Raw genomic sequence first — 18,237 nt, forward strand, 5'->3', positions numbered from 1 at the left:
GTTGAAGAGCAAACTAAATTATCCTCACTCTGGCATTTTTCCTCCTTGCTGGAGATTGAACCTAGTGCTTCGCACATGCTAAAACCTCATTTTGATATGTGTGTGTGTGTGTGTGTGTGTGTGTGTGTGTGTGTGTGTGTGTGTGTGTATGCATGCATGCTGGTCCTGGCACTTGATCTTGGAGCCTGGACACTGTCCCTGATCATTTTTTGTACAAGACTAGCACTCTGCCACTTGAGCCACAGCTGCACATCCACCTTTTAGGTGATTAATTGGAGATAAGAGTCTCATGGACTTTCCTGCACAGACTGGCTTCAAACTGCAGTCCTGAGATCTTAGCCTCCAGAGTTGCTAGGGTTATAGGCATCAGCCACTGATGCCTGGCTTGATTCTTTTCTTATTTAAGTGATCATCAGTATAGAATCCTACATTTACATATGGACATACAGTTTTGTTTTTTGTTTTGTTTTTAGTAGGGTGTTACTGGGGTTTGAATTCTCAGCCTTGTACTACCACTGGAGGCACTTTCATAGCTTGTGAATATATATATGTATACATATATATATATATATATGCTATAATGGAAAGTCAGAGTAACCTTTCAAAGAATTTAAAATTCTTCAAATGAATTTTAGACTAGATATTAATATAAACAGTTCCTGATTTAGGAATTTCAAATTTAGAACTTTAAAATGGTGTAAAAGCCATATGCATTCCACAGAAATTTTGAATTTTAATCTTTTCCTGGCTCAGCAGTATAATTTCTCCAATACTGAATAGCAGCAATGAGCTGCTCTCTTCCATTGGGCACAGGATCTAGAGAGTAAGCAAGCAATACTCTACAGTGTCTATATTTACTAAGCTATGATGTTTGGAAGACTAGAGGTATCATGTGCATTTTTCATGTTTTTCAACATATCTTCCTGGGTTTATCAGGATATGATTTCATCATAAAGTCAAGGACCACCTGTACTATTTGTCTCTGCATTGTCTCTGCATTAAAAACACCTACATAATTGTAATTTAAGTACTTTAAGTTTGTGTGTGTTTTTTTAACTGTGATGTTTTCTCTTTTAACAGTGACAGGATTTTTAAATTCATTGACACCGAAATTCTATGTGGCACTTACAGGAACATCTTCTTTGATATCAGGACTAATATTTGTAAGTAGTTTCCGTTTTCTTCATTTACATTTTGGCTTTTATCTAAAGATCCTTTGTATATTTATAATAATTACAAATACGTATGGATCAGCATTTCCAAATATATTTGGTATTTGGAAAAAGTTGCTTGGTCAAATAATTTTGGAAACAATCTCTACTTTTACAGATTGGCAGTACTTGTCATGTAGATCGTATATTAGGAATAAGTACATATATATACACATACATGTACATATATGAAATGTATGAAAGTTTTGTTATAGTCAGAGAGGGGTTAAGATGTGTTACAAATTTAATTCCTGAAATACCTATGTTAATAACAAAAAAGAATAAAACAGTATACAAGTTAAATTTCTCATTTACTTTGAGGACAAGATGATCTGGGAGGCACATACCTCTTCTAAAAATGACTAAAATATTGTGAAAAATAAAATTTATGTGTCTGCCCTATAGTTTTTCCAAGCTCCCATTTCTCATCTGTAATGAGAAAATATTCATCTCACACAATATGGGAACATAATAAAATGATGTAAATAAAGTCTTGTAACATGGAAAGTGGTTCAGTGAATATTTAAAAGAATTTTGAGGAGCTGGGAAGGTGGCTCAGTGGTAGAGTGTTTGCCTTGCATGCATGAGTCCCTGGGTTCGATTCCTCAGCAGCACATAAGCAGAAAAAGCTGGAATTGGGACTGTGGCTCAAGTGATAGACCGCTAGCCTTGCGCTGAAGAGCTGAGGGAAAGTGCCCAGGCTCAGATTTCTGGCCCCACGACCGACACACACACACACACACACACACACACACACACACACACACACACACACACACACACACACACACACACACACACACACACACACACACACAAGAATTTTAATTATTACTCTGAGAAATCCCATAATAGATGAGCTGTGTTAACTGTAATTCAGCTTTTCCTTTAGCGAGATATTATTTTAATATAAAAATATTAAAATTTTGTATAATCCTTACTATCATCCCTCAGATCTATTGTTTCCTATTTTATACTTTGGGAAAATTCCCTACTATAGATTAAAAAAATCTAAAGGAGTATTCCATGGCCATCAGATTTTTCTGTTCTTTTTTTCATCTGTAGGTGGTGCTCTACAGCTTCAGTAGAAATAATAGTATTAGTGTCAGACTTTTTTTTTTTCCCACAGTTTCACTTTTTAGCCTACACTGGCTTTGAAGGATTTTCTCATCTGTGCCTCCATGCCTAGCTCTGGACATCTTTTTAATTTCTTTACTACCTGAACCATCAAACCTGTTCACATATACTCACATAAAGGAATACAGTCAGATATGTGTTACTGACATATATATGGAGAGCAATCTAATATAAAGATTAGAAACTCCAAAATCAACAAACTAAAATAAGAAACCCAATTCTATCAGCACATAGTGACAAGAGGATTTTGAATTCAAGGCCAATCTGGGCTATATAGCCAGCCAGGAAAGACAAAAAGAAACCCAACTCTGCAACGTAACATGATTTGAACTACAACTAGTCATTTAAACTTGGAATTTAAATAAGTTGTTAATTAAATGACATAATCTATATAAAGGACTTGACACAATGCTTAGCGCACAGATAGCATTTGATAAATACCAGCAATTATTTATTACCTGTTATGAAGTTGATGTAAGAGTCTTAAAAGCCTTTATTTCATATTTGTTTATAAAGAAAGCACCCACACTTCATATAGTGAAGAGCAGTTTATTATTATCTTTGTGATTATACACTTTGGCACTATCCAGGTTTTTTTTTTTTGGGGGGGGGGTCCAGTCGTGGGGCCTGAACTCTGGGCCTGGGCGCTGTCCCTCAGCTCTTCAGCTCAAGGCTAGCACTCTACCACTTGAGCCACAGCGCCACTTCCGGCTTTTTTCTTTTTGCTTATGTGATGCTGAGGAATCGAACCCAGGGCATCAGGCATGCAAGGCAAACGCTCTACCACTGAGCCATCTTCCCAGCCCTATCCAGGTTTTTTTATCCAAGCGTTCCTCAATATAAATCTTGTCTTTTCTGGTTGTGTGTGTTTTTTTGTTTTTTAAAAGCTTCATTGTATTTATTAGTAAAACATAGTAGGAGCCAAAACATGACCACATATTGTGGGGATTAACAGTTTATTGACTCAAGAGTGAGCAGGGACTGGGAAGATGGCTCAGTGGGAGAGTGCTTGCCTTGCATGCCTGAGGTCCTGGGTTTGATTCATCAGCACCACATAAACAGAAAAGGCCAGAAGTGGCACTGTGGCTCAAGTGGCAGTGTTAGCCTTGAGCAAAAGAGTTGAGGGACAGTGCCCAGGCCGAGTTGAGGCTCCACGACCCACAAAAAAAAAGTGAGTAGAAAGAGAAATTATTGTAGATTGAACATAAAGGAATGACATAATAGAAAAACAGACCAGCATTTTTATTTTCTCTCATTTCCCTGTAACTATTATAGCCAATGCAGTACAAAATGAAGCTATACATTTGGTACCTATGTAGAAGTTTTAATTCTGCTATTTACTGAAGCCAAAATAACATTCCTAAAGATTTGAAAACTACTGTTTTATATGTGTATGTTATGCTCTGTGATTATATAAAGTTGTTGCTTGGTGCTAATGGCTCATACCTGTCATCCTCGCTACTCAGGAGACTGAGACCTCAAGATTGCAGTTCACAGCTAGCCATGGGATTATTTTAAGTGAAAATTTACAATAAAAGAAGAAGATCTGGGCTGGGAACCTGGCTTAGTGGTAGAGTGCTTACCTAGCATGCACAAAGCCCTGGGTTTGATTCCTGAGCATCACATAAAGAGCAAAAGCTGGAGGTGGTGCTATGGCTCAAGTGGTAGAGTGCTAACCTAGAGCAAAAAGAAGCTTATGGACAGTGTTCAGGTCCTGAGTTCAAACCCCAGGACTGGCAAAAAGGGGGGGGGAGAAGGGGGGGGACAGGGAGGAGGGGGAGAGAGAGAGGGAGAGAGAGAGAGAGAAGAAAACAACCCAGTAGAAGTGTGTAACACAGCTTCATATCCTGTTCTATGGAGTCAGGAAAAGTCCTCTAAGAAAGTAGCTTGTACAAGTCAGGCATAGGAAGTAGAGGAGGTTGGAGTATCCAGTATTAAAATTTATAGTAGGGGCTGGAAAGGTGGCTCAGTGGTAGAGTACTTGCCTTGCATGCATGAGGCTCTAGGTTCGATTCCTCAGCACCACATAAGCAGGAAAAAAAAGCCGGAAATGGTGTTGTGGCTCAAGTGGTAGAGCGCTAGCCTTGAGCTGAAGAGCTGAGGGACAGCACCCAGGCCCAGAGTTCAGGCTCCACGACAGGACCCCCCCCCAAAAAATAATAATAAATAAAATTTATAGTAATTCAGGACAGAGAACTTCTTTTTGTAAATACATTGGAGAGCAAAGCTCATAGAACTCATAAATTTTATAAACCACGGTAGACAATTTGCCCCATGAAAGTTAGAATGTGTTTGTGACTTTTTTTTAGTTGAAAATACCTTTATTTCATTTTTTATTTTTTTAATATTTTGCCAGTCCTGTGTTTGTGACTTTAAGCATTCACTATCCCACAATACTGTGAAATTTGTGGAATTATGTAATTACTTAATCACAATAAAGAATTTGCAAAAAAAAAAAAGAAAAGAAAGAAAGAAAAGAAATACATTGGAGAGAAGAGTCTCATAGACCTTCCTAATTTTTAAGTAGTTCAGTTCTGGAATCAACTTGTCTCAATCTCCATTAATAGTATTAACACATACAAAAGTAGTACTTTTTGCTTTAAAAAGTACTTTCTTACAATTTTTTTTTTCCGGTCAGTCATGAGGCTTGAACTCAGCCTGGACACTGTCCTTCAGCCTCTTCAGCTCAAGGCTAACACTCTACCACTTGAGCCACAGTGCCACTTCCAGTTTTCTGGTGGTTAATTGGAGATAAGCGTCTCATAGACTTTCCTTGCTTAGTTTGGCTTGGAACCACAATCCTCAGATCTCAGCCTCCAGAATAGCTAGGAGTACAGGCATGAGCCATCAGCACCCAGCCTCTTACAAATTTTGTTAAGCTAGATTTGCTAGATAAAAACACTGAGGCTCAGCCAGGCATACCTGTAATCCTAGGAGGCGGCTAAGATCGATACTACCCCAGGCAGGAAAATCCATGGAACTCTTATCTCTAATTAATTACCTCCCCCCAGAAGAAAAAAGCCAGAATGGAACTGTGGGAGAACACTAGCTTAATTATGCTGCAGATAAAATAGCAATGTGTCATAGTTTTTGTTGTTATTGTTAAATAATTGTACAAAGAGTTACAATTCCATAAAGCAGTTTATGAGTACAGTATCATCCTTCCTTCATCTTCCCCCATTTTTCTCTCCTGTCCCTACCCACAATTTACATAATGACATATTTATAGATAAAACACATTATTTTTGTTTCATTACAAGTATAAATGTTGTGTAAACATGTCTAAATTTCATGACAAACCTATAAGAAAGTCATTCTTTACAAGGCATTTTTTGGGGGTTTTTGTTTGTTTTTTAGCAAGGAGGGAAGACTATGCATTTAAAGTATTGAATTTAACAAGGAGGAGTTCATTGTGACATTTCCACACATTTGTATAATCTAATCAAATTCACCCTTTCTATCATTCTTCCTAACTCCACTCCCATCTTCTTGAAACAATTTCAACAGACTTAATTAAAAGGAATTATTTGAGAGAATGTTTTAATTTGAGTTTATAATTTCCAGTAAAACATGTTTTTGTCTTTTTCATAGATATTTGAATGGTGGTACTTCCATAAACATGGCACATCTTTTATTGAGCAAGTATCAATAAGCCATTTGCGACCACTGATGGGAGGCACAGAAAGCAGCATTTCAGAGCCAGGTGCCCCTTCCAGCAATAGAGAAGGTGAAAACAGCAGACAGAATTTCTCAGGTGACTAGTTTCCAATGTGTTTTCTGAGTTGTGTAAAGATTGAGTTTGGCTATGGATGACAGAAAATCCTGGACAACATAAAATCCTTAGCAACAGAGTGCTATACCTCATTTGTATGTTGAACCCTAATTATCAAGCTGATTAATTTAGGGCCTTTGAGAGTTAGTAAAATTATGAAATTATTTTAGGGCCTTTGGGAAGTGATCAGATTGTAAGAATGGAATCCTCATGAATGAGATTAATGACTTTATAAAAATACTCCAGCAAACTGTTTATCCCTTGCACCCTGTAAGAATTTGCCAAGAAGATGCCATCTATAAACCAAAAATGTAATCCTCAGCATCACTGTAAGCCTCCACTATAAAAAATATAAGCCACTCAATTATGGCATTTAGTTATTATAACATTCCAGACTAAAACACAGGAAGAACTTTTATCTTTCTTGTTAATATAATTGATCCATACTGGTGTGGAGAGCACTGATCATCAGAGACATAGACCCCTTCTATTAGCTTGCCATTTCACAATGCAGTTTTTACCTGTGATCCAACATACTTTCTCTAGTGTTAATGCCTTCTTATCTAGTATTCAGCAGGAAGAAGAGAGGGCCAGGATATTCCTTTACTTGCCTCCATACCTCAGTAGGCAACAGGGTACTTCGAGATATGTTACATACTATTTAGTTTAACTTATCACTAGTCAGACATTTGTCAAATGGCCACTAATAGGCTGTAAGGGAGAGTAGAAATCAAAATATTTCCCTCAGTGCATATATGTACAGCAATCAATCAGGGGACATTATTTCTGATAAAGCAGAAATCTGAGACATTAGCTATTTCTACCAAGAGATTGAAGTAGGAAAAAAGATTGAGATTTGGCCAAACTCAATATTTTTATTTTCTGTATGTTTCCTTATAATATATCCAGTATAAAAAGCAAATCTTAATAATGATATATAATTAGGAAAGGGAAGTTTTTAAATAAAAATAATTACTTTCAAATAATTGAAATATGTATTGTATTTATCATTTATATTATATTTTTGGATTATTGTTCCTCTTATTTTCTATAGGTAATAATGATACCATAATAGGGACTGGGGGGTAGCTCAGTGGTAAGTAGCATGTTTGAGGCTCTGGTTGTAATGCTAGCATCCGTCCCCTAAATGCAGTAATGTTACAAAGGAATTAATTCCATAGGATTCCCATAATTTCTTAATTGCTAAATGAGCACAACCAATAGAGTTAGGTTAATTTAGTAGAAAAAGAATGTTGGAGTTCAACTGCTAATACTTTTTTTGATGTTGTCAGGCAAAGTTCCTGAGGAAGTACTGTTTAATTGGAGCCCTGAATGACTAGGATGAGTGGGAATGGGATTATCCTGCAGGAGTGCAGAAATGAATAATATTTTTCTTTTCTCTCGTCTTCCATCCTCCTCCCCACCCCTCTTTGTACTGCGAACTGAACTCAAGGCCTTGTACTTTAGGCAAGCACTCATTTAAGCTTGTACCCAGCTCTTTAGGCAAGCTGCAGACGACTAAGCAAGCATACTTACCACTTAAGTTTGTACCCAGCTCTTTTGTCTTATTAAGTCCTAATTTTTTTATTTATACATTTTTGATGGCTTCTTATAGACTAAGGATAATATCTAAACTCTATAATATGGTAGATAAGCTCCTTTAGCAATTTCTCAAAGTCTATTTTTTAACATTATTTAGTTTTCCATCTTACTACCTCCATACCCATTTACTAGCCTAAATGTACTAAGCAGTTTTATGCTATTTACTGCTTCCTAGGCTGGCGTACTCATCTTTTATAGTAATTCTGTGTCAGCTCATATGTCACCTCCTCTGTAAGCCTTCCTTGATTTCTAAGAGAAAAAACTCATCACTTTTTTGCATCTTAGAATAGAAGTTATCTCTGTTATAGTACTTGTTACACAGTTCAGTTCATTGTTTTCATGATTGACTTTCATTCTATATATAATGAAATTTAAAAAGTCAGTTCAGGTGCTGTGGTAGACTCCAAGAATACAAGAATTAACATCATTTTAGGAGATCATAGTTGAGGGGAAACTAAAAACTAAAGAGATAACCACTTTGCACTATAGTAAATGTTATAACTGATTTATGAATAAAATGCTATAGAGACAGAAATAAGAAAAACTAGATTTAATTCTATACCTTTTGAAAGTATAGTTTATGCTTTGTTCAAATTTGTAACACTATGGCTAGCACTGCTTAGCACATAGTAGGCTGACAATAAATATTGGTTAAATAAAGATTTAAATCGTATGATTAAATTTTATGTTTTACTTCTTTCCCTCATTGTTTTTCAGAATGCAAGGTATGGAGAAATCCTCTAAACCTCTTCAGAGGAGCAGAATATAGGAGGTAATATATTTTTCTTTTGGTGTAAATATGGCACCTGTCTCTGAGTCAAAGTACTATAAAGATTGTGTGTGTGTGTGTGTGTGTCCATCCAGGTCTTACTATGTAGCACAGATTGGCCTTGAACTTGTGAGTTTCCTGCCTTAGCCTCTAGAGTACAGAGTTGATAGTCATGCACCACCAAATGTCAAAAAAATATTTTCAAATAAGCTGGGTACTGGTGGTGCTACTCAGGAGGCTGAGATTTGATGATCATGGCTGGAAGATAGGCCGCCATTTGAGTCACAGCTCCACTTAAGGCTTTTTGCTAATTAATTGGAGAAAAGAGTCTCACAGATTTTCCTGCTAGTTCTGGGTTTGAACCATGATCCTCAGATCTCAACCTCCTGAGTAGCTAGGATTATAGGCATGAGTCAAAGGAATCAGGTCTTACTATATAGCCTAGGCTTTCCTAGATCTCATGATCATCCCACATTAGCCTCCTAGTAAAAAATGTGATTTTTAATTATTGTACTATATTTAATGGTTATACTACATTCTTTCATATCATAGTTTACCTACATCCCTTCCATACAGTTACTAAGATTATTATTTCACTGTTAACATTTATACTAAACAGATAGTTTATATAATAGTCATAGCGGGTACTAAACAGATAGTTTATATAATAGTCATAGCCGGGTGTCAGTAGCTCATGCCTGTAATCTCAGTTACTCAGGAAGCTGAGATCTGAGGACCGTGGTTCAAAGCCAGCCTGGGCAGGAAAGTCTGTTAGATTCTTTTGTTTTTCGTGGGCCTGAGCTCTGAGCCTGGGCGCTGCCCCTCAGCTCTTCAGCTCAAGGCTAGCGCTCTGGCACTTGAGCCACAGCGCCACTTCCGGCCTTTTTTTTTTTTTTTTTTTTTTTTTGCTTATGGGTGCTGAGGAATAGAACCCAGGTCCTGAAGCATGCAAGGCAAGTGCTTTACCACTGAGCCACCTTCCCAGCCCCGTCTGTTAGATTCTTATCTCCAGTTAATCAACAGAAAACTGGAAGTGAGTGGCACTGTGGCTCAAGCCGTAGAGCACTAGCTTTTACCTGAAGAGCTGAGGGACAGTACCTAGGCCCAGAGTTTAATAAGCCCCATGACTGACCAAAAAAAAAATGTAGTCATAAATATATAATTGTTTCTTTTCAGCTGATTTCTAACATTTAAATTTCTAAATCAAAGGATATAAACAAGTAATTTTCTTCCTTTTATTTATCTGTGTGTGTATGTGTACATGTGTGTACATGTATGTGCCAGTACTGGAGCTTGAACTCAGGACCTAGGTGCTGTAATCTTATCTTTTTTCCTCGATACTAGCACTCCACCACTTGAGTCACAACTCCCCCTTCTGGCTTTTTGTTGGTTAATTGGAGAGAAGAGTCTCATAGATTTTCTGCTTGGGCTGATTTTGAACCATAATCCTCATATCTCTAGCTCCCAAGTAGCTGGGATTATAGGCATGAGCCATTGACTCTAGACTTTCCTTTTATTTTTTAAAAAAATACTATTGTGGAAATTAAAAAAAATAAAAGTAGGAATAGTAGTATAATAGAATTTCATATGCTTATCTCCCACCTAGGTATGACTGTTTTAAGACTCTTGATAGCTATTACCTAATAGATTACTAGAAAGAGAAATACAAATACAGTAAACATGCCTTATTTGTGGATTTATTACTTGTAGTTCTCACCAAGTATAGCCAGGAAAAAAATAAATAAAAACATCAAAAGAGGCCAATCACTAGTGGATTACACTTTTAATCCTAGGTACTGGAGGAGGCTGAGATCTGAGGATCATAGTTTGAGGCTAGCACTGGCAGCAAAGTCAGTGAGACTTATCTCTAATCACCAAAAAGACAGAAGTGCAGCTGTGGCTCAAGTGGTAGAGTTAGCCTTGAGCAAAAAAAGCCAAGCAAGAATGTGTGATCCTGTCCTGAGTTTAATACCAGTACACCCACACATAAAAAAATCTGAAAAGAAATTGTGGAAACAAAATTTGTAAATTCCTGTATGTGCCTTATACAACCCATTTTACGTAAAGAAGCTCTCAGTAAGTCCTATGTTATTGCTAGTTCTATTTATATCATTCTTTCTGGGTATTTCCCATCCTTGATTTTGTGGAAATGTGCCTTCCATAATAGCATATGGTGCCCCAAAGCAAGGTAAAAATAAATGCTCTTAGTTGAAGTGAGAAAGTAGGAAAAAAAAGAAAAAAGAAAAATTTGTTCAAAGGCAGCATGCCTTTCACAGAAGTTGGGTGGCATTATGAGATAAATGAATTAAGCATCGTCAGTACATTATTGCACTCTACATTCTGAGCATGCTTTGCTTTTTTTCTCAAGGGCATTTTCCTTGTAAACATGTACCTGTGGATACCAAGTGTTTACAGTGCTAATTTACATTTATATCAATAGTGTGCAATACATATCTCATTTCGTCCTTAATAATATATTTTCATCAATTTGATAGATAAGAGTAAAATTATAGCCAGGAGCCTGTGGCTTTTACCTGTAATCTTAATTAGGAGGCTGAGATCTGATGTTCCTGGTTCAGAGCCAGCCCTAATAGACAAATCTGAGAGATTTTTATCTCCAGTTAACCAACAAAAAGAAAAGGGTGGTACTCAAATAGTATAGTGCTAGCCTTGCTTAAAAATCTAAGAGAGCTGGGCACCAGTGGATCACTAGCTACTTAGGAGGCTGAGATTTGAGGATCACAGTTTGAAGCCAGCCTGGGCAAGAAAGTCCTGAGACTTTCATCTCCAATTAATCACAGAGAGAGCTGGAAGTGGTGCAGTGGCTCAAGTGGTAGAGCACTAGCCTTGAGCTAAAGGAGCTTAGGGATAGGCCCAGAATTCAAGCACCAGGATTAACAAAAATAAAAAAAAAAAACCTAAGGAAGAGTGCAGGTCCTGAGTTCAAGCCGAAATACCAGTACACACATACACATGCACAAATACACAAAATTTATAAAGAAATCCAGTATTTTGTGCAAGTACTATATAGTCATAATTTTTAATGATTAAAAGATCAGATGAAATTCTTTAAAAAGATAAAACTAATGAGATTTGACATTTATAAACGTTGTTAGTTTGTTAACTTTTTCTTAATCCATTGTAGGGTAGAAGAATAAGAAAGTTAAATTTTTACTGTAATATGGTCTGCAAATATTTTTTATGTTTTGATAGCATTTTATTTTCTTGACACGTAGTTCAGGCTAGCCTTGAACTCTCAGCCTTCTGAGTTGCTAGGATTATAGCTGTGTGCCACTATACTTGAGTTTTACTTTTAGCATTTCATTCTAATTCATTGAGAATATATTCAAGCATTTAATAAGATATATATGTATATACATATATATGTGTGTATTTCTCAAAATTGTTTAATTCTTATAAGTCTGAATTTTAAAGCATTATTTATTGAATAATTTGTTTTCTATTTGTTGTTTTGGGTATTTTTTCACCGCATGATAGTTTGTATAGCTTATATCTTTTGATATTATTGAGTATAATAAGCTTTAAGAACACTCTGAAATAGAATTTTCAGTCATGTTTTTGGGGTTTACTGTCTTTTTAAATAGAAAGGTGTTCTCTTATGCACAATTTAAACATTTTCTTATGTTTTGGTAAAGATACACTTGGGTGACTGGTAAAGAGCCACTTACCTACTATGATATGAACTTGTCAGCACAGGACCATCAGACATTTTTCACCTGTGATACTGATTTTTTACGTCCTTCAGACACAGGTAAGTATTTTTTGGTTCATGGTGTACACAGTGACTATGAAAAAGTTTTTTAGTGTTATTATAATACACTTGGCTTAGAATTTTTTACATCATCAATATCACCAGCGGCAGCATTATTATTGTTATAGTACTGGGGTTTGAACTTAGGGTTATGCTTGATAGGCAGCCATAACTTTGGCCCACTTATGTATGTATATATGTATGTATGTATGTATGTAGTATGCATTATTTATTGGAGGTAAGAGTCACATAGACTTTCTCAGTGTAGCTTCAAACCACAATCCTCAGCCCGAGTAACTAGGATTACAGGCGTGATTAATGGGCACCTGGCTCCTCACTCCTTTTTCTTTAGTTATTTTTCAGATAGGGTATCTGAGGTTATAAGTGTGTGCCTATATAGCTGGAATTTACATTACTGACAAACTCAAAATTAAATGTGATTATAAACTAGGTTAATACATTCTTACAAGATTTTCAAATATTCTTCTTCTTTTATTTTTTATTTATTTCTTTTTGGGTGGGTCCGGTTGTGGGGCCTGAACTCTAGGCCTGGATGCTGTCCCTCAGCTCTTCAGCTCAAGGCTAGCACTCTACCATTAGAGCCACAGCGCCACTTCTGGCTTTTTTCTTTTTGCTTATGTGGTGCTGAGGAATTGAACCCAGGGCCTCATGCATGTAAGGCAAGCGCTGTACTACTGAGCCACCTTCCCAGCCCCTTCTTCTTTTATTATGTAGATACATTTCGGATAAAAAAGCCTTGTAGGTCAACCAGTTCAAGTATACATAAAAATTACACATAAAAGAATAAGAGAGTGTATAAATTAAGGAATGGCATGCAGAAAACTATAAAATATATTTTGTTATGAGATAAAAATATTATAAGTCATAAGTTATAAAAGTTATAGGATATAAGAAACATTATAAGATAAAAATATATATAAAGAAATGTTTACATTTAGTTCTCCATAAGCTTTTCTCTGTGACAGAGTATTGAGGACTGAGATGTGGCTCAATGATAGAGGGCTTGCCTAGCATACATAGTTAAGCCCTGAGAAGCAAGTGTTGAAACTTATGGGGCTTTAAGATAGATGTTTTCGTAAGTTCTACTATTAATGCCCTCACTTTCCTTATCTATATGATGAGTTACATTTTATACTTCAATATCCAAATTAAAAATCAACTTCTCTAAAGTAGCCTTCTCTTGGCTATTCTGTCAGAGTTGAGCACTTTGGTCTTTAGTACTACAGTACTTAGTGTAAATCTTATAAATTAATACTGATTTATTAATTCAACCAACAGCATTCATTTGTTAATGTTAATCACATTTTTGCTTTTATGTTTATCTTCTCTAACAGAATATGAAGCCTTTTATAGATCAGGGATGTATTCTTTTCATTTTTGCATCCCTGTCATATAGCACATTGCTTGTCATACTATAAATAATATTCATTCTTTCTTTGTTAAAAGTATGTATGAGTGAGCCAGGTGCTAGTAGCTCACACTTATAATTCTAGCTGCTCAGGAACGTGAGATTTGAGAATTGTGGTTCAAAGCCGGCCCAGGCAGGAAAGTCTACAAGACTCCTATTTCCAATTAACTAGCAAAACATTGGAAGTGGAGTTATGGCTCAAATGGTAGAGCACCAGCCCTGGGGTCAAGCTCAGGCCAGTACACACACACACAAAAGTATGTATAAATAAATGACATTGGTGTCACACATGTCCTAAACAATTTCACTGATAGCTACCAGTTGGCAAATATTTATTAGGAATTAGATATTCAAAGATGTATTGGCTTGATTTTTTAAAATCATTTTTTGAAGTAAATACTATTACCAGTCCATTTTAAAAGTAAAGGGACTGCCCTGAGTCCAATAGCTAATTAATGGTAAGACTGGATTTCAAGCTCAAGTATTTTTTTTTAACCATTATATGACTGCTGCTTCTCTTGATTGATAAAGAAAATTACTAATATGGGTCTGAAAAAGTCAGTTTCTTAGCATTAAAAATCAGTTCAATGTGATACATCTTTGCTGTATTAAATGTATTAAGTGTAGATAGTAGCAAGAAGTCTAGAGATCTACGAAGAAGTCTAGAGCTCTTACATAAAATGTTCAGCTACAGGGGCTGGGAAGGTGGCTCAGTGGTAGGGTACTTGCCTTGCATGCATGTGGCCCTGGGTTCGATTCCTCAGCACCACATAAGCAAAAAGAAAAAAGCCAGAAGTGGCACTGTGGCTCAAGTGGTAGAGTGCTAGCCTTGAGCTGAAGAGCTGAGGGACAGCGCCCAGGCCCAGAGTTCAGGCCCCATGACCGGACCCAAAAGAAAAAAAGTTGAGCTACGAATAGAGGAGAAAAAACTGAATTACTTTTTGTTTATATGCTTAATGTTTATATTAATAACAAATGTATATAGGATGAGGGATATGGCTAAAATGATGAGTACCTACCTAGCAAGCATAGAACCTGAGTTCAAACCCCAGTATTGACAAAAAATACATATGTGTAAAGGAAATTACTGGCAATAGAATATTAATATTGTATGTTAACTTTAACAACTGAGATGACTACATATTAGGTCTCATTTCCCTCATAAAATTACAACCATCAGTAGACTTTTCAGATATATCCTTTGGCTTTCCTAGGTGATCTTAAAACATTTTTGCTTGAGTATCTTCTGAAATATTTTTGTTTTGTTTTGTTTTGTTTAATTTTTTTTGGGTCCAGTCATGGGGCCTGAACTCTGGGCCTGGGCGCTGTCCCTCAGCTCTTCAGCTCAAGGCTAGCGCTCTACCATTTGAGCCACAGCGCCACTTCCGGCTTTTTTCTTTTTGCTTATGTGGTGCTGAGGAATCGAACCCAGGGCCTCTGGCATGCAAGGCATGCGCTCTACCACTGAGCCACCTTCCCAGCCCTCTTCTGAAATATTTTTGAAGATCTGTGAATCCTTTCACACATTTTTAAGTTGATAGTATAAGATTAAATGAGTACAAATATGGTTTTTGGCATATTGCAAAATATAGAATTTTTTAAAATGCTGTACCTTATATTTAAATGTATACTATGGAATCACATGCCTGTTTTTTTCTGTGTTTGTGTATGTGTGTATATATGCTAGGACTGAACCCAGGGCCTCTACATGGGTCCAACAATCTAGTATTGAACCACACTAGTCTCTGCTATCAAATAGTTTGACACATACCATTATCCATTGAAAACTATACAAATAAATACCCTTTTACAATAGTAAAATTTTAAGTTCCTTTGGTTGATTGGTTGGCTTTGTTTGCTGCTTGTTTTTTTTCTTCGTTAGGAGTCTTGCTATGTGGCCTGTCTTAGACTGGCCTCAAATTCAAGAACTTTCCTTAGTGCCAGGATTCCAGGAATGCACTTCCCAGCCTAGAGATCCTTTTTCTTAAATGTTCATCTATTCTGCACCCTAGTATAATTTTATAAAATATTTTTTATTTGAGAGTCTTTTATCAAACTTGCAGACTTTCCTACAATAACCATTTTATATAAAATTATGAAGTTTAAAATTCATTTGACCATACAGTTCGAAATGTTATATCTTAAATTTTTTATTGTTGTTGTTTTTAGTGGAAGTTAATTTATTTTAACTGGTAAATAACATAAAAGTCCATATAGCAATGGAGAAACATATGAACATTATGTAATATAGTTAAACATATTTAATTACATTTTTGTCAAATCCTTGAAGCTACTTACTTAGCAATTTAAATTTAAGAATATGTCTTTCATGTAACCTAATTGGGTGCCTTCATTGTCAGTACTATCAAGCAAATTATACTTGTTTTCTGACAGAAAATGTTGACTTTGTTTTTCATTTCAAATATACTTACGTGCATCTCCATGACAGTCAACTATACTCAATCCACCATTTTTTTTTACTATGTTGCCGAATTTTTTTCAAAGTATAAAATACCAGATAATAGTTCATCTGTGAACTAATGTCAAAGAAAGGTGCTTCAATTCACCTTTTAAAATAGAAAGACAAATGTTGAAGCTTTGCCTAGAGCTTATCACTTGCCCAAAAGAAGGCTCTTATATTTATTATTTCTTACTAATGTGCCCTTTGCCTTTTTGTAAAGGATACTTTTAACATTAGGAGTAATGCATTTTTTAATAGTAGTTGGGTATGGGTACTAATGGAACTAATAAAAGTGTTATCACTCCCTGATATGAAGCATCCAGGAGCCAGAATACTCTATTGCTTAATGGCAAGTTCCACTGTTCAAATAAATGAGTAAGAGTCAGGAATCCCTTTAATATGGTACATTGATTTAAAATCACTATCTACTGCTGATATTTGACTTGTAATCCCAGCACTTGGGATTCTAAGTCAGGAGGCTCTAGAGCCCAGGCCTGTTTAAATAAACAAACAAAAGCTACCCCCAAACTCCATTGTCCTTTTTTATATTATAGGGCAATGTGTCTTAGAAAAATTCTGAAGGGTTAGGAAGCAAATCTTTTGTAGAATAGAAGGGTGTGTATATATGTCTCTCAGAGGAGGGATGTAGGGATTGTGGATACGTAGGAAAGGAAAACTACTTTGCAAACACATTGATCAGAGGAATATTCTTCAGGTAAATCAATTCTAGCAAAAAGTCAGAAAGAGTTGAATGAAGTCAAGGCTTTAGAAATTGATTCCCTTAAATTTATGTGTGCCTTTTTGGTCCGTGAAAAGGTTTCATGTATGTCTAAAGGTATATATAATCCAGTTAAAGATTGAACTCAAGGACAGACTTTTATTTGTTGAATGACAATTCAGAAATGGATTGTCCCATCTTGATCCTTTCAGACATTTCACATAAAGGCAATACTTTTTTTTTTGGTCAGTCCTGGGGCTTGAACTCAGGACCTGGGCACTGTCCTTGAGCTTCTTTTTTTGCTCAAGACTAGCTCTCTACCACTTGAGCTACAGTACCACTTCTGGCCTTTTCTGTTTATGTGGTACTGAGGAATCAAACCCAGGGCTTCATGCATGCTAGGTAAGCACTGTACCACTAAGCCACATTCCCAGCCCGACACAATACTTTATATTAGCAGCTTTATACTAAAAAAAAGGCAATGGCGTGTGTGTGTGTGTGTGTGTGTGTGTGTGTGTGTGTGTGTGTGTGTGTGTGTGAGAGAGAGAGAGAGAGAGAGAGATGGCACATATCCCTTGATTTATAACCATCTATTACATTATTAGATTTTTGTTATTTTACTGATTTATTTTTCTAAGTCAAAGAACAAACTTACTCTCAAGGGCCAGCCAAAAAGAATATTTAAACTTTTGTTTTTCTTTTTAACATTTAAAAATCAGGATCCTGGGGAAATGGTATATACCTGGAGTCCACTGGGGAGGCTGGAGTGGGATATACACTTGGTCCAGGAGTTCAGCATCAGCCTAGACAATAGAGTGATAACCTGGCTCAAAAAGAAAACAAATCGAGAGATTTCACATTAAAATCTAAATTTACACCTTTAATTGGAAAGTAGGAAAGACAACTTTGTAGAAATCAGAGAGAGTTAAATTGTGCATGTGTTTTTAGTTCTTTTGTGTTTCCTGCTTAGCTTTTGTAGGCATTTACATTTGTGATCCCTGGTGTGCTGATTTCTGCTGTTCTCTTTTATTAAATATTGTTTAACTTAAAAGATAAACGAGCAACTTGCTAATTGCTTGTGTTAATTATTTTAGGTATATCATGAGCTCTTAGAAAATTGATTAGTAAATCAGCAGTTTGCTTTAAATTATTCCTAGGCCTTATTTTAGAAAAAAATATTCATTTTTCTTCCTCAACTTTATTTCCGCCTTTCTTTTAGGCTTAGGGCTGCCTTGATTGTGAAGAATAGTCTTGAAAGATTGGATAGAGTATATGAAAACATAAGAATAAGAAAAGGTACCTACAAAGGGTTTATATAACATCACTAGAAATTGAAACAAATGAAAATGAGATTGCCTTCATGTAT

The 18,237-nt window shown here is 36.1% G+C and overlaps 1 protein-coding gene across 6 annotated transcripts in view; it reads left to right on the top strand.

Moving 5' to 3' along the window:
* St7l (suppression of tumorigenicity 7 like) overlaps positions 1 to 18,237 on the top strand; it is a 133,817-nt gene that overhangs the window by 3,348 nt on the left and 112,232 nt on the right. For all 6 annotated transcript variants that reach the window (XM_042674742.1, XM_042674732.1, XM_042674714.1 and 3 more), the window contains exons 2-5: positions 1,081 to 1,163; positions 5,940 to 6,102; positions 8,440 to 8,494; positions 12,148 to 12,263. In XM_042674742.1, the coding sequence (XP_042530676.1) occupies positions 6,018 to 6,102; positions 8,440 to 8,494; positions 12,148 to 12,263 (256 nt within the window). In that variant the 5' untranslated portion in view covers positions 1,081 to 1,163; positions 5,940 to 6,017. The remainder of the gene's footprint in view (positions 1 to 1,080; positions 1,164 to 5,939; positions 6,103 to 8,439; positions 8,495 to 12,147; positions 12,264 to 18,237) is intronic.

Source organism: Dipodomys spectabilis, unplaced genomic scaffold (assembly GCF_019054845.1).
Source record: "Dipodomys spectabilis isolate Male_0828 unplaced genomic scaffold, ASM1905484v1 ptg000002l, whole genome shotgun sequence".
Classification (NCBI taxonomy): Eukaryota; Metazoa; Chordata; class Mammalia; order Rodentia; family Heteromyidae; genus Dipodomys; species Dipodomys spectabilis.